Source organism: Octopus bimaculoides, chromosome 8 (assembly GCF_001194135.2).
Source record: "Octopus bimaculoides isolate UCB-OBI-ISO-001 chromosome 8, ASM119413v2, whole genome shotgun sequence".
Lineage (NCBI taxonomy): Eukaryota > Metazoa > Mollusca > Cephalopoda > Octopoda > Octopodidae > Octopus > Octopus bimaculoides.
The window spans coordinates 91,338,314-91,355,945 of NC_068988.1; the positions used below are offsets into that span (position 1 = coordinate 91,338,314).

Genomic DNA, 17,632 nt, shown 5'->3' on the forward strand with positions numbered 1-17,632 from the left:
CTTCTCCTCCTGAAATTCTCCAGCCTGCAGGCGCATTATTAGAGCAGGTCCACTCACACGGGCCATTTTCGCTACATTCACCCACCTTTCAGAGAATGTACTTGGGGGGGGGGGCAGCACTTCTCTCTCCATCCTCATATTCCGTTCCAAGTGAAATTTTAAAATGTTGATGAGGGATTGGCCGTCTGTCTTCAGTCCTTTCAACCTAGTCCACCATACAACCTCTTTCGCTACTGCTACCAGACAGGAAAATTGCCTGTCCTTCTTGGCCAAAGGAAGGTGGCGGGCCAATCTTCACTATGAACTCAGCCGATAGCCTGATCCGTCCAACACATAACTGTTCGGCATAACTCCACAAGTTAGTAATGCATGGACACTGGACGAGTGCGTGCAGAACAGTTTCGTCGCTCTGCGCGCATCTCGGGGAGGTCCATCTGACAGCACTTCCGTGCCTGTAGACTTTATCTCGAACTGGCAGTGCCCCCCGGTAGCACTGCCAAGCGAGGGATTTTTGGAAGTTATCCGTCGTCCCAGGCTCGAAAGTCTTCCGGAGCAGACTGGTGAGTTCGACTTCACCGACGCCCAGCACCTCTCGGAGTGCGTCATCACACTTCCCCACCACTAACACTGTATGGACTTGGTCGGGATTCCGCAAGTTTGCGCCTCTCCAACCAAATCCTCGACGACAACCGCAAACCTCTTCGCTAATACCTTGGCCAAAATCTTAAACTCTGTGCTGAGCAGAGTTATGGGCCTGATGTTATCTAATGTGTCCTTCTCGTCTTCGTCTTTCCTTATCAGTGTCACTACACCTCGGCTCACAGAACTGGGAATTGTCCCGTTCTGCTGCCATTTGCAGAAGAGTGCTTCGAGGAGATTGGAGAATAAGTCTGGCTTATTGACGTAAATCTCGTAGGGCAGACCATCCAAACCAGGTGACTTGTCCCTCAGGCAGCCGACAAGGGCCTCCTGAAGTTTGGCTGAAGTTATCTGCTTTTCGCGGCGCTGAACGTCGGCCATCGAGAGGCGCGGCAAACCGTCTAGGTAGGGACTGAAGTCCGATACTGTCTCTGACCCGCCACTCACCCCGAACAACTGAGCAAAGTGCTGGTGAAAGGCCTCACACATCGTATTCGTCTCGGCTCGTCAAAGACCGGATTGTGGTTTTGTTACCATGATGCGCCTCCTCCATGCGGGCCCATCGAACAGCCTTGGTCCCCTCGTTTCTCAGAGTACGTGCCTTAGCTCTGACAATGCAACCTTCATGTTTTGCACTGAAGAACTGGTCTAATGCCATTGTCTCTGCTAGCACGTCAGTTGCAATCCCACTACAAATCGTCTCGTCTAACGTAGCCACTAGCTCCTCCTACTTTCTATTTTTTCTAACGGTACTTCTTTGCTAAACCCTATCGATATTTCTCTAATCTCTCTTTTGAGAGCCGCCCACCACCTGTTGTTGACGACTTCCCCACCCCTGTGAACTTTTGCTTAACTACATTGTTGACCTGGTCCCTGAAAGCCTTACGTGCCAGAAACGACATGTTCAGCCTCCAGTACCTGGGTCCTACCTCACGCATCTTATCTAGGTCGACTGTACAGATTACAAACTTGTGATCGGAATAGGCGACCGTTTTGAAAAGTGGACATCCTACACTATTACTGTCTAATTTCCTTGTGAAAATCCTGTCTATATACGATTTAGATGAACCTATGCGATTGATCCAGGTCCACACTGGCGCATTGGGAAAATTTCGTCGGTACCTGTCAGACAGTTGGAACTGGCTGATCAAATGCTTGAGGCTTTTGCAATCCCCGCTTGTATCAGCTGCTCCCAGAAAATCTCAGTCCCCCACTAACAGTAAAGCGCGAGACGTACCCAGCAAGACTTCCAGACGCCGATTGAAATCCGGCCGTTTAGCGCTGGTAGGGGCGTAGACGGTCACCAGTCTAAAGACACCACCTTCGCTATTGTTCACGTCGAGGACCAGCTTACCGTCCGGGATCTGGATGATCGACCTTACCTCGAGATCCAGGTCTTTCTTAAACTGCCCTGCCACCCCACCTCCCATTCCCGGCCTATTAACAAATGCAAAGATCTGATAGTCGTCGAAAATGAAATGGGGACTAGTGCTCGTGTGTTGGAAATCCTGGTCTCACTGACAGCAATAACGTCCAATTATAAAGACCTGAGGTCGTTGAGCAGACGCCCCTGCTTCCAGGGCGACCCCAGGCCTCGAACGTTTCAACTTTCTATTCTTAATATGGCCATGTTGGCAGGCTAAATCTAGAGATGAAAGGTTTACTTACTTCCCGATGTCTTATGAAGGTCGGGTGGTTCGACTTCCATAATTGGTGAGGTTTTGTTTGGGAACCCCTTTAAAAGCCTCGATGTGGGTTTCACGTTCAGAGTTCCCACGTCCCGAGGAAAGCTCTCTTGAATTTGTGTATAGGAATCGAGCGGCATTCGTGCCAGAAGCAAATCTCTTGGAATGTGAAAAGTGCTCGAATCAAAAATCACCCCGTGTGTTTCAATTTCAGTGCTTTGTGTTACGAGGGCCATCAATTCCTTGTTGGCCCTTCCGATAAGTGCGAACTTGAGTATTTTTTGTTGGTGTGGTTTTTTATTTGCTTGTTTGACTGTGGAGGGTGATGGTTTTGTTGGTTTCAGCTGTGTCTGTGTTTGCTGTGAGTGTGGTATCTGCGTTTTCAGATGTTTGTGTGAGTGTTTGTTTCTTGTGTCTGCTGAGGTTGTTTGCGTTCGGAGGATTTTGCTGATGATGCTGGTGTAAGTTGCGTTGGTATTGATGTTATTGGGGAGATGTTTGCGTGGGTTTGTCTGTATTTTTCTTTGTTGTGGGTGTTGTTATGTCTTGTGGAGTTTTTATTTTGTTTTCTTTTTTTTTTTTTTTGGTGAGGGAGGGCTTTTGGTATTCCTTCGTATTCACTACTGGAAGATAAAGGGTCTGTGGCTATGAGTGTGTCTATCTGTGTACTCTTTTACTCTTTTACTTGTTTCAGTCATTTGACTGTGGCCATGCTGGAGCACCGCCTTTAGTCGAGCAAATCGACCCCAGGACTTATTCTTTGTAAGCCTAGTACTTATTCTATCGGTCTCTTTGGCCGAACCGCTAAGTTACGGGGACGTAAACACACCACCATCGGTTGTCAAGCGCTGTTGGGGTGGGGGGAAACACAGACACACAAACATATACACACACACACATACATATATATATATATGCATATATACGACGGGCTTCTTTCAGTTTCCGTCTACCAAATCCACTCACAAGGCTTTGGTCGGCCCGAGGCTATAGTAGAAGACACTAGTCCAAGGTGCCACGCAGTGGGACTGAACCCAGAACCATGTGGTTGGTAAGCAAGCTACTTACCACACAGCCACTCCTGCGCCTGTATGTCTATGCATTTATTCATGTGTGTGTTTGGGGTGGGAGAAGTGGGAGAGCTTTCCTCGTTTCCTCCGAGGCTGGTTAATGTCTTTGGTGGTGTTTCGTTTGTTGTTTCCGGTGGTTTTGCTGGTACTGGTTCTGGTTGTGGTCTTCGCCTCGGCTTTGGCAGCAGTGGAGACTTTCGACCCCTTGCACCTTTTATCAGTTGAGGGCCGAAGGCTCGCAAATGGGTTGTTTCTCCACAAATGAAACAATGTAGCCTTTTGCCCTCAGTCATTATGTGTATTACCGTCCTATTTTGGAGACGGATGTGGTCCGGGATCCTTTTTACGTTTTCTGGCCTGAGCTGGAGAAGTATCTCCAGGTCAACCCCGGACCAGTCCTTCCTCACAGTTTTTGTCACCTCTATTGGGACGGTATCTGACACTTGCTCGATTACGCATCCCAGAAGTCACCACATATCAAGTCCTGAGGGAATCCTGGGAATGCAGACACGGGCTGTTATTTTTCGCATATGTGAGGGGTACATAATGACCTTCCTGGTTTTGCAAGGGCTCATTGAGCGCTTCATAGCGAGGTCTTCTGACTTAAAAAGCACCGAAATGGTGCCGTATTGTCTACCCCTCGCAATGTACTCGATGTCATCCCTGAGATATCTCAGCGCAGCTTCAACATCTGTTTGTGTTGTTAAAGCCGCTTTCTTCGGCCCTGCTGAGATGCATCTGAAGCGTACCATCCTTTCTCTCCACTAAATCGATCGTTTCTGCTGAAATCGTTAGGCTGGCCCAAGTTTGCTTGTTTCATGATTTTCCAGGCTTCGGCCAACTTTTCACCTTTGTTTGTGAGGTCTTGGCTGAATCGTGGTCCAACTTCGGCTGCAGCCGCTACGAAAGTGTTCTTGTTGTTGTTGGTAATATTGATATCATTGTTGTTGTTATTGTTGCTGCTGCTGCTGCTGCTGCTGCTGCTGCTGCTGTCTCTCCTATTGTTGATGTTACTACTACTACTACTACTGTTGCTGCTGGCACTGGTGGTAGCGGTGGAGACGGTGGTGCTTCCGCTTGTGCTGTTGTTGTTTGTAATTTTCTTCTCTTGTTTCTGCGGTGGTAAAGGGGAGGAAAGAAGCAGGGGGGAATTAATTTTCATACGTTCCACATGCACTGTTGTTGTTGTTGTTGTTGTTGTAGCTATAGCAGTCGCTCTCTTCTTCAACCTGGCCGCTCTATCTTGTCGATAACCCACTGTTCTTTTCAGCGGACGGGAGGTTTTCGTTCGCTATCTTTGAATTTAGCGAAAAAAAAAAAAGAGGGGGTGTTGTAACCCAAACAAATCCCAAAATAGCCCCCTAAGGGCTACAAATGGGAAAGAACTAATCAGTTCCCCAAGATCCTGGTTTGTTTAATTAGGCAACAATAACAAATGTTCAATGGAAAACAATGTGTAACAATGAGAATAATAGCAAAACTTACGCAGCAGCAGCAGCAACAACAACAACTTGCATGTGACCTGGATAAACTTTAAAAAAGCTTATGACATGTGACCGCATTCATGGATTCAGAGAATGTGCGTGCACTGATCAAAAACAGCAAGCCTAGATGGAAAATACGTCTTTTCTGTAACAACAAGCACTTAGTCGAGGTAACAACCAAAAGAGATAACTTCCAGGGATATTCATGTTCACCATTGCTATTTGTTGTAGCCTTGATCTCATTTTCTATAGTTTTCCGCAAAGTCAACACGCACGACAAGCTGAAGAAGAATGGACCTCGTCCCGACCGCCTTCATGAATGATTTAAAACTGTTTTCAGAAACAGAAGCTGGAATGGAAAGACTGGTCAAGTTTGTACAGATATGCAGCAAGGAGGTAGGAATGCAATTCAGGATCTCAAAGTGTGCGGTGATCACTTTGAAACAGGGGGGGAGAGCAGATTGCAGAGGTGTAGAATTGTCAGAGAGCGAATGAGAGGTTCGGATGATGGTGTGTACAAGTACCTTGAGATCTTGAAGCTGGAAGACATCTTGCTCAAATAAGTGAAATACAAGGTCGCCGTTGCATATTTGAAGCGCCTCATACTTCTCTTGAAGTCAAAACTCAATGCAAGGAAACTTGTGACAGCCATCAACATATGGGTTGTTGCTGTAGTTCGCTATAGTGCACCTACTCTGAAATGCAGACGAGCGAAGATTGAACAACTCGATCGCAATACCCGAAAGACGATGTCAATACACAGTGCCCTACACCCTAAGGTGAACCATACAGGTTGTACAGGAAAAGGAGTAAAGGTGGACGTAGCCTGATAAGTATACGGGAGTGTATCGACAGTATTTGGCAAACAGCGAATAGTATGCTGCTAATGCAGAAAGATTTACCAACAACGGGGTTGAAAGCGCTAATGAACTGCGATCATGAATAGCCAACGAGAGAGAAGAAACTCTACTCTGCATGTAATTATATCGTCAGTTCCATCGTGAAACAAACAATTTAGAAAATCAGGAAGCATCATGAAGGTGGCTCAGCAATAGTGACCTTAAAAAGAAAACTCAAAACCTGATCATCGTTGTCCAGAACCAGGCATTGAATACCAAAGCTCAGTGGAAAAAGAAACAAGTGCAACGAACTTCTGTGGAATGTGTGAGAAGAAGGTTGAAAACGTGACTTGCATCGTTAGCGTTTGTGAAAGTCTTACACAGAAAGAGTATAAGCGCAGACATGACAAGGTAGTCCTAAACCTTTACTGGTTACTGTGCCGGAAATATGGATATGAGGTAACGGACGCATACATCGGAAAAGGTAATGGACGAAAACGGAAAAGCAAAGATCCTCTGGGTCTTTGACTTCCAGATGGACAAGGTGTTAAAGCACCGAAGACCGGATATACTAGCCTTTAAGAGGGACAAGCAAGAGTGCTTATAATTGACGTGGCAGAACTGCGAAATTTGTGTCATACGAGTAGGTGTCTATGTTGTTGATAAAACCACTTGCAATTATAATTTTCCGTGGCTTTTTGCTTTTTATTCACTGAAATTCTTATTTTCTTTTTATGGTATGGGGCGGGTTATTTAGTTCACTTGACGCCTTTGTCAATCAAGTCAAACCAAAAAGATGTTTAAATAAGATTAAAGAAAAGTTTTCTGTGAAATGCAATTTAATCGGATTTGCTTGCTTTGTTAAGAGTTATGCATGTAAGAATATTCTTTTCTACTTTAGGCACAAGGCCAGAAATTGTGGGGGTGGGGGCCAGTACATTAGATCGACTCCAGTACACAACTGGTACTTAATTTACCGACCCCCGAAAGAATGAAAGGCTAAGTCGACCTCGATGGAATTTGAATTCAGTTCGTAAAGAAAGACGAAGTACCGCTAAGCATTTCGAGCGGCGTGCAAAAGTTTCTTATTTCTTTATTGCCCACAAGGGGCTAAACATAGAGGGGACAAACAAGGACAGACAAAGGGATTAAATCGATTACATCGACGCCAGTGCATAACTGGTACTTAATTTATCGACCCCAAAAGGATGAAAAGCAAAGTCGACCTCGGCGAAATTTGAACGTAGAACGTAGCGGCAGACGAAATACCGCTAAGCATTTCTCCCAGTGTGCTAACATTTCTGGCAGCTTGCCATTAATCCAACTCATTGCAGAATATTGAGCCAAAAGTCAAATAAATTAAAATAATATGATTGGTAGAATTCTTCTTCTGTTTTTTAAATGAATGAAGTGAGAATTAATTGAATGAAACTCGATAGTTTAATAAAGGAATGTTAGGTATATAGAAAATATATTACTTTGATTATGAAAATTCGTGGAAAAAGGTGAAATGAAAAGACTAACCAATAACGACAGTACAAATATATCTTACTCGTTGTAAACACCAGCAAAAATAGAAATGGCTTCTAATTTAGGAACAAGACCAATAATTTTGGAGAGAGGGGCTAGTTGCTACTATCGACTCTAGTACTTGACTAGTGCCTTATTTTATCGACACCTGAGGGATGAAATGAAAAGTTGGCCTCTGCTATATTTTACATTCTGAGTTCAAATCCTTTCATCTTTCCCAGGTTGATAAAATAGAAGACATGTTCAATACTGGAGTCGATGGTATAGAGCTAGCTCTCTCTCCTCAAAGTTCAAATATAGTATTTTATGAACATGGAAAATTTTATTCATAAGCAGCTTATCTCTAACACGCTCTACATAGAGTGATTCGATTTTTTTTTCTTTTTGCATATTTGCACACAGGATGTCTTATAATCTATTTAATCTGCCAATTTTCTATGCGATACTATGATAACCGTGGAGGCGCAATGGCCCAGTGGTTAGGGCAGCGGATTCGCGGTTATAGGATCGCGGTTTCGATTCCCAGACTGGGCGTTATGAGTGTTTATTGAAAGAAAACACCTAAAGCACCACGAGGCTCCAGCAGGGGATGGTGGCGAACCCTGCTGTACTCTTCACCACAACTTTCTCTCACTCTTACTTCCTGTTTCTGTTGTGCCTGTAATTCAAAGGGCCAGCCTTGTCACACTGTGTCACGCTGAATATCCCCGAGAACTACGTTAAGGGTACACGTGTCTGTGGAGTGCTCAGCCACTTGCACGTTAACTTCACGAGCAGGCTGTTCCGTTGATCTGATCAACTGGAACCCTCGACGTCGTAAGCGGAGTGCCAACAATAACAACTATGATAACCATAATTGTTTCGTTTGGCTGCGACTTGAAATTTTTAGTTACTTTCTTCTAAATTTTATTTTTATTTATTTTTATTTTTTTTACATGTTCTTACTGAAAATGTACCGTTCTGGTTTTATTTCATCTCCGCCTACTCGTCACAGTACAGATGTGTTGGGAAGAGGGCTTTAGTCTCTGGTTCACTGCCTCGTGTTCATCGATTTTTAAGACTGAGCACGAGACAACTGTTCCAACTATCCTCCGATGCTGTAAGAGATGGTGCAACTAGTGGAGCAGTGGGTCAGCAGCAGTCGGTACCCGCTTTTATCGTTGATGCTGATTTTACTCACTTTTTCTTTAGTATTGCAGCTTCCTAAGGCTGAGAACCTTCACGTGGCACAAGTATAACAGCTTAACCTGTTTTGTACATCTAATCCCATTGGTCGTGTTTTGGTACTTTTTTTTTTTCACTCACGACTGGGCGCAATTTTGAAATGGCACTATAGTCTTGACAGGTCATAAAGATTTGCAAGTCCACGTTGATCAATCCATCTCCGAGCACATGTATATCATCGCCCTTTCGCTTACCAGAGCTCTACTAGTCATTAACAATACCACAAGCTGTCATTCTTGTGTTACGTCGACCCATCTATTGTGGTACAAGTCAAGAGCCAGGATGAATTTTACTATTTCAGCCTACCATTTAGTTTCATCTTTAGTCTCGAAAAGCAGTCAGACGCTACAGTAAGATTTACCTCACTCAATAATCACAGTACTGCACCTTACATCAGTGAGTGGTTTTCTTTTAACCTGTCTTTTAAAGACATACAACAACACACTCTTTTCTTTGTGATACGTCATCTTTCTCCTTATTCACTTTTAGATATACTTTCAGTCGGGTTTCTTCTTGATAGATCTCTTCAAACTTTGCACCTCTTACAGAATGTGTGAGAATACGTTTTACACGAGTCTTTCCTCACCTGTGTATGTGTATGTGTATGTATCTGTATGAATGAAGTTGTTTATTGTTGTTATTATTGTTATCGTTACTAAACGAGTCGTTGTTATTGGTTTGAAATTTTGGCACAAAACCAGCGACTTCGGGGTGTGGGGTAAGTCGGTTACATCAACCCCAGTGCTCAACTGGTACTTACTTTATCGACCCCGAAAGGTTGACCGGTAAAGTCGACCTCGGCGGAATTTGAACTCAGAATGTTCAGACGAATGAAGTGCCGCTAAGCATTTTGCCAGCTCGCCGCTTTATATCATTATTGCTAACATTCGTACCAAAAACAGAAGAATCAAAAATACATATTTTTTTGTTCTTTTTTTTTCTATCTTTAACAAAATTTTTGTTCAACTTTAGGTTCTGTGTTAGCTTTGCTCAAAAGCTAAAGCTATTGTTTGATTTAGGGAAGTGTCTCACCTGGATTTTTTTGTTGCATGTCGGCTTGCGAAGTATTAAAGGTCTTTAATTTTTAATTTATTTTATTTTACTTATTTATTTGTTAAATACGACTAAACAAAAGAGAAACTTCTGGACTTCTTTTCAATAATTCCGCGCGATATAACATTTAAATGATAATCTAACATTTTTTGTAATCAACAAAAATGTAATCCATAAACCAGAGCAAAAGTAAGCGTGTCTTTCCAGGGCACGAAGCAACAACAATAATAATGATAATGGCTTCAAATTTTGCCACAAGGGCAGCAATTTTGGGGGAGGGGATAATTCGATTACATCGACCCCAGTGCTGAACGAGTCATTATTATTAGTTTGAAATTTTGGCACAAAGCTAGCGACTTCGGGGTGTGGGGTAACTCGGTTACATCAACCCCAGTGCTCAACTGGTATTTAATTTATCGACTCCGTAAAGATGAAAAAGCAAAGTCGACCTCAGCAGAATTTGAACGTACAACGTATCGAAGGGCGAAATACCGCTAAGCATTTCGTCCAGTGTATTAACGGTTCTGTCAGTTCGCTACCTTAAATAATGATAATAAAAATACATAATAATAATGGTAATCTTCAAGTTTAGGAAGATAAAAAAATAAATAAAAATATTCAAGGGAAATAACTGAACGACTTACCAGTATTATCCGTTTTCTTCTAGCGGTTTATAAATAAATCACACCCTAACCCTAACGTCAATCAAATCACGTGTGTGATTTATTTATAAACAGAGATGTACGGAGAATACTGGTAAGACGTTCAGTTACTTCCCTTGAATTTTTTTTTTTTAATCCCCCTAAACTTGAAGATGACCATAATAATAATAATAATAATAATAATAATAATCCTTTTTACAATATGCATAAGGCCCGAAATTTGTGGGGAGGGGACCCCAGTGTGTCACTAGTATTTAATTTATCGACCCTGAAAGGATGAAAAGTAATGTCGACCTCGGTAGAACGTTAGGACGGACGAAATGCTGCCAAGCATTGTGTCCGGCGTGCTAACGATTCTGCCAGCTTGCAGCCTCAATAATAATAATAATAATAATAATTCTTTCTACTATAGGCAAAAGAATCTGAAATCTTGATTGAGAGGGCTAGTCGACGCCAGTACTTGACTGGTATTTATTCCACCAACCCCGAAAGGATGAAAAACAACGTCGAACTCGACAAAATTTGAATTCTAATCGCAAAGGCAAACAAAATACCGTTAGGCATTTTGTCCGGCATGCTAACAATTCTGCCAGCTTCCCACCTCAAGCAATAGTAATGATGATAATAATGCCTTCTGATTTAGACACAAGGCCAACAATTTTAAGAGGTGGAGATTACTTGACTAATACTTTATTTTATCGACTCCTAAACAAAGAAAGGTAGAGCTGATTTCAGTGAGAGTGAACTCAAAATCTAAAGAACCGAAACAAAACATTTTTTCCGGTATTCCAACGATTCTGCTAACTCAGGTGCAAGGTTTGAAATTTGAGATCGGAGATATTCTAATACATCGCTTCAAATTGTATTTTTTCGACCGCAAGTGAATAAAAGACGAAGTTGAAGTTGGCATTTGAGACTCAGTACGTGTTACATAACTCTGAAAGCGAAATATTTTTATGTACGGTGAGGGAGCATACAAACGGGAATAGGTGTTATAGAGCTGTCCCAATTCGCAGGGTTTCTAAGGAGTCTAAATCACCGATATACTCTCCCTGAACGGGATTCGTGGCAGGGTTGCTCAGTTACAGCTGAGCGGACTATAACAACGTGAAATGAAGTACTATTCTATATTTTTGAGATGAGGAATTATGTACATTATTTACAATGGCTGGAAAGGTGTCCTCACCTTGTTTGTTGTTACCACAACGTTTCGGCTGATGTACTCTCCAGAACACTTGATGAAAGCTGGAGAGTACATCAGCCGAAACATTGTGTTAACAACAAACAAGGTGAGGACACCTTTCCAGCCATTGTAAATAATGTGAAATGAAATATTTTGCTCCAGAACAAAGCGCATCGCCCTGATCCAGAATCGAAAACGCAATCTTGTGATCGTATGCGTGCAACACACTTAATCACTACGCCACGCGCTTTCACACAAGATGTCATAAGTTATCTATTTAAGTAGTGCTTAATCACTTACTTTAATATTTTGTAAATCATCTATTTAAAGATGTCCTTCTAGTAATTCTTTGCCCATGAGGTGTTCAGGTTCAAACGTAACAGAACTCTTTTCTTCACAGAGACATTAATGTACCTCAATCTGTTCTTATATTTGTTTAACCCTTTGCCTGTGCTGTGCATCACATGCAATACACAGGACATATATCCCAGGTGTTCATGCATCGTATATGATACACATTCACAATTTTTTTCAAACACCAGAGTAATCGGGACTTATTACTCACAGCGTATGAAACAATGGATAAAACAAGCACGGACGTTTAGAACAAACTTATGAAAATTCTCTGGAGAAGCAAAAGGTTACATTTTGTACTGTTTTAATGTTTTTATTTGATTATTTTTGTTCAGAATTTGCTTGTTATTTAGTTATCGAGGTCGACCAATTAACTTTCTGTCCCTCAAGTGTGGAAAGTGATTTCTCCAAATATTTCAATGTTTTACGAATTCTATTAATAACATGATTTATGGCATAAAGAAGTCTTTCATCTAAAATCTCACAAAGACTGAAATGTTTCCGATGTAAGGTGTTGAAATATTCATGCGTTTCCCTTAATAACATTTGCCGCTTAAATGAAATGAAATAGCTCCAGCTAAGAATTAAAACGGTGTTTTTGAGGATTTGTTTAGCTCAGAAATGATTTCTTTCAATGTTATCCTTCACAAAATTGACAAGGCAGAAGACCTGGCTTTTTAAGAAAGGTAAATCAATCAATTGCAGTGATACTCGTGTCTTCCTCAGGTACATTGCTGGTGTAAGTAAAAGAAACATAGTTTCGAAAGAGTATCTAAATCGTATCATAAACTCACCAGACTGTAGGAAGTGACTGTTAGCACCTAATTAATTTATTCTAAATTACTTGCTTCATTTAAGAATATGATATCACGCTTGGATGAAAATGCATAAGACAATATAAAACTATGAAAATATAGTAATTTTATAGTAAGTATTTCTGTGTGTGTGTGTGTGTGTGTGATAGACCCGAGTTTCATATTATACTTATTTAAAATACAAACAGACACGTGTTTTATATTTTACAACTGTATTTCTATATGGTGGAATAATACTAGGCAAAAACTTAAAAATCAAACTTTTATGATGTACCTAAATATAATTGATGCAATCGGATTCCACGTGATATAATATTTTAAAATTATGCAGTTAGATATAGAAAATGATACAATTATATTGCATATTAAGATGATAAAATCCTCATTTATACGATATTGCAATTGTGTTTTCTATAATATTAAATATCATACAATATTATCATTATATTTATAAATTACACAATTATTTTTATAATATAATACATGCAATCGTACATTATTGAAACAATGAATTATGCAATATGCAATAACTATATATACACATTTTACATGTACAAAATATTACATACTTATATTTATAAATTGTATAATTGTTTTAATAATATCATCCAATTATTTTGCTTATATTATTCTTGTTTTATTTATTTAACCCTTTTTATACCATCCCGTTTGAGGCTGCTCTTGATTCTATGGTACACACTTTATTTTCAAGTCATCTAAATAAAAACCTTCGGTCAAAACTTCATAATTTATGTTACTAACATTAGCTTAATAATGACAAAGTTATTTCAATAAATTTTTCATTATTTTAAAAATTAATTGACATAACAGCTGTGTATTTCGGCAGAAGTATGTTAACAAAAGGATTTAGAATATAAGAAACTCACCAATTTAGTTTTCAAACGTTAATCCTAAATCCTCTGAATCTGTTTCCAGTGCTCTTTAAGTTCCTCTTAGTAATAATATTATCCTGACTAACCTTCCGCTTAGTTAAGAAGACCTTTGTCTTCTGACAGTAAACGCTAAAATTGAGACAATTAAAAATAGCAATTCCGTTTACAAGAGAAACTCTTGAAGTTGAATTTGTCATTTGGGACTCTTTTTCGTCACTCGCCTTAAATTAACAATCTTCCAATTTTCTTTGGCCGCCGGAGTATATATATATGTGTGTGTGTGAGTGTGTGTGTGTGTGTGTGTGTGTGTGTGTGTGTGTGTGTGTGCAAACAAATACCGGAGTACTCAATGCATGTTGTAATATATACGGTTTCTTTAAACTGAATATATATCTCTGGACGTCAGTTTCAAGGTACTGCAAACTTATGTACGTATGTATGTGTTTATATATATGTGTGTGTGTGTGTGTATGTGTGTGTGTGTGTGTATGCACGTATGTATGAATATATATATATATATATATATATATATATATATGTATGTATGATTGTGAAAGAATATATGAATATATCTATATCTATATAGATTTGAGGGCCGAAACAGAGAAATCTGCTGTAGATTAAGGGATTTAACGTAAAATAATCACAGGCACAACCGCAAAATGATGGACCGCGCAGGCGCACAGAAGCAATCGGCAATGACGACTGTTAATCACTCAAACCCTTATTGCTACTAGCCACAGTGTTTCTCTGGGGTTTTGATTAATATTTCTTTCCAGCGACAACAGCAACAACAATATGCAACTGTATTATCTGTGTTTTCTTTTCAACAACCTCGTCTTCAGCATAACCCACACGACTCTATTGCACGTTTTTTTTTCGACATCCGGGCAAGTGTCATGGCACCAGTGACCATCATCGAAACAGTTTGTTGTTCTTTAAACTTTTAATTTAGTCTTCATTTGATGTTCTACTGCTACTTCTTGAAAACATTGTTCTTGTTACTATCGTTCACTGCTGCTGCTGCTGCTGCTGCTATTGATACCGTTGTTGTTGTTGTTGTCGTCCTCGTCCTCGTCATCTACAATTACTGTTACTACTATTGTTAGCAACTTTTGTTCTGTTTTCTGTTGCTTTTGTTATTGTTGATAGGGGCTATTTTTTCAAATTTTAATCATCATCACCATTACCATTGTTGTTGTTGTTGTTGTTCCTCTTCATCATCATCATTATTATTATTATTATTATGGAGCACGTGTACAAAAATATAATAGAAAAAGAAAGCTACTTGCTTACATATGTGTTTATTCATACAAACATACATATAAAATGCAAAAGTACAAATATGCAAATAAAACACGTATACACACACACACACCACACACACACACCACACACACACACACAAACGCGCGCGCGCATGCACACACGCATGCACACATGCGCACACAGAGACACCAGAGTGCACAAATATACACACACGCTTATAAGCATATAACACTTCTTCATAATAAACACATATACACACCCACATGGTTTGATATATGTGTGCGTTTCTGTTTTGAAAAGACCGCCTCGGATGGGAGTGCTATATAGGTGCGGGTCCTCCACCCCGGGTAGGTAGAGAGATATTATGCTGGTAAAGATATACTTTCTCACTGTGTCGGTGTGTCGCAAACAACGCTACGTACAACTGTCAGCTGATCGACCACACGTCTCCAAGGAATGCGGGCTGCCTCGATTGCTTCTGATGTTCGTATTTACTCTCTCTTCTTCTCTTTCTCTATCGCTCTCTCTCTCTCTCTCTCACACACACACTCTTTCGCACCCTCTATTTCTTCTTTCCCACTGTATCATTCCCACTTCTTTCCCACTCTCTCTTTCTTCCTCTTTCACTCTTCCATCTTCCCTCTCTCTCTCTTCCTCTCTCTCTCTCATTGGCGCTTTTCTTCCGTTTCATAATCGTTTATCTCTGCTCCATCTCGTCTTCTCTTTTCTTTGTCTATCCATCTATCTATCTATCTATCTACCTGTCTATCTGTCTGTCTGTCTGTCTATCTATCTGTCTATCTATCTATCTATCTATCTACCTGTCTATCTGTCTGTCGGTCTATCTATCTATCTATCTATCTATCTATCTATCTATCTATCTATCTGTCTGTCGGTCTATCTATCTATCCATCTATCTATCTATCCATCTATCTATCTATCTAACTATCTATCTAACAGTTTGGCTGTCTGTCTGTTTATACTCACACATTATCTCCTCTGTTGTACTCTGTCGTACTCTGTTATACCTTTCATCTCACAACGTTATCTCCCTAATCTTCTCCCTTCACTCCCCATCCCCACACCCTCTCCCCTATCCGTACCCACATCAGAACCCCACCTTCCGTCTTCCTCACTACCCTTTCGTATTTTTCTCTTTCACTTTTCCGGTTTTCTTTCTTTTCTCTTCAATTTATTTCTTAATATTCTTGCTTTTGAACACAAAAGATGTACAATACATAACACACACAAATACAACACAATATGTATAGAATAGATAGCTAACACATCATATGCAACATAAATCATACACAGTACATAATAGACACATTTAAACACAGGAATAACACAGAATTAAGTACACACATGCACACACACACACACACACACACACATATATACTTACATACATACATACATACATACATACATACATACATATAGACTGAAAGAGATAGATAGATAGATAGATATATAGATAGATAGATAGATATGTAGATGAATACACATATTTATATAGATGTAGATGAATAGGTATATATTTATAGAGATAAATAGATATAGATAATGCAAATATATGTGTATGTATGTATGTGTATATACAGAGAGAGAGAGAGAGAGAGAGAGAACGCACGGCATAGAACGACAAAATCAAATCATTCACATGCACACACACACACACACACACACATAGATAGATAGATAGATAGATCACATGAAAGTACAAAAAACAATCACAGCTAAACACATACACACTCTGGTACACCGATATATGGGTATAAATATACACGCAGCACACAAAAGTGGCATGCTCTCTCTCTCTCTCTCTCTCTCTCTCTCTCTCTCTCTCTCTCTCTCTCACGCACACACACGCACAAATACAAATGATCAACAGACGATCGCTCGACCTGCTAAAAATAGTAGCCATAGTTCTTTCAACTCGCACCCTAGCATTTTAAAAAGGAAGGATACATTGGATAAGGTCGTCTCAAATAAGTTATATACGTAAAAATAAAAGAATCGATTATCACGGCTGGAATTCCTTTAATCATTGATCTATTTGATGGGGGCTTATTGGTGGTTAAACAGTAATATTAAAATTGCTATCCCACACCGTCTCCCGTCTATATATATATATACAGGGTGGATGAAAAGTAAGTAAGCATTAAAAATTGATAATAAAGTCCATATTCCGTTTGCAAATTTATTGAAACAAATGATACATGCTCTTTATTAGATGAGAAAATGAAAGTAAATCTTCATATTCCAACGTAAGCACCGGTGGCGTCAACCAGTTTCCTCAAACGGCCAGGGATGAAATGAACAACATTCTGAAGGACGTTGTCTGGGATATCATTGAGAACCTTCTGAATTCGTATCTCCAGGTCCTACAGTGTGCGAGGTTTTGTCTTGTACACCTCCTCTTTTGTGTTACCCCACAGGTAAAAATCACATAGAGTGAGATCTGGACTTCTCGACTTCTACGGTCACAGTTTTCAGATTTTAGCTCTTGCACGTAATGGGGTTTCCACGGACGAAAATTCAATTCCTTATGCAATATCGCACGTATTGTGTGTCTTGTTAGTCTGCTTTCACGAGCTGCTTCACGTGTTGATTTTTGCGGGATGCAATTAAGCATTTCCTACACTGTTGCCACGTTCTCCGCTGATCGGGATGGGGTTGGATGGCCACTTCTTCTTACATCGTTCACACAGCCAGTGGTCATCAGCTTTGCATGATACTTTTTATTGTCTCCTGGCGTAGTGTTGCATGCTTACCTTTCCATGCACGCCACTATCTCTGAACCAAAACAATGAAATTCCACACAAAATGTTTTCGTCATGACTTCAGTGATACTAGAATTTTTATAAGTAATTTCTAATGCTTAGTTACTTTCCACCTACCCTGTATGTATATATATATATATATATAT

General features: G+C 40.2%; 2 protein-coding genes across 3 annotated transcripts in view; one reads left to right on the forward strand and one right to left on the reverse strand.

Annotated features, from left to right (window-relative positions):
* The window catches only part of LOC106874585 (uncharacterized), an 82,592-nt gene extending 68,429 nt beyond the window's left edge, over positions 1-14,163 (reverse strand). Inside the window, exon 1 of the mRNA XM_014922373.2 lies at positions 13,426-14,163. The gene's annotated coding sequence lies outside the window, so the exon portion shown is untranslated. The remainder of the gene's footprint in view (positions 1-13,425) is intronic.
* LOC106874583 (putative mediator of RNA polymerase II transcription subunit 26) overlaps positions 11,670-17,632 on the forward strand; it is a 235,200-nt gene continuing 229,237 nt past the window's right edge. Inside the window, exon 1 of one of the 2 annotated variants that reach the window (XM_052970258.1) lies at positions 11,670-12,009. In XM_052970258.1, the coding sequence (XP_052826218.1) occupies positions 11,984-12,009 (26 nt within the window). In that variant the 5' untranslated portion in view covers positions 11,670-11,983. The remainder of the gene's footprint in view (positions 12,010-17,632) is intronic. The other variant, XM_052970262.1, reaches the window with a different exon arrangement.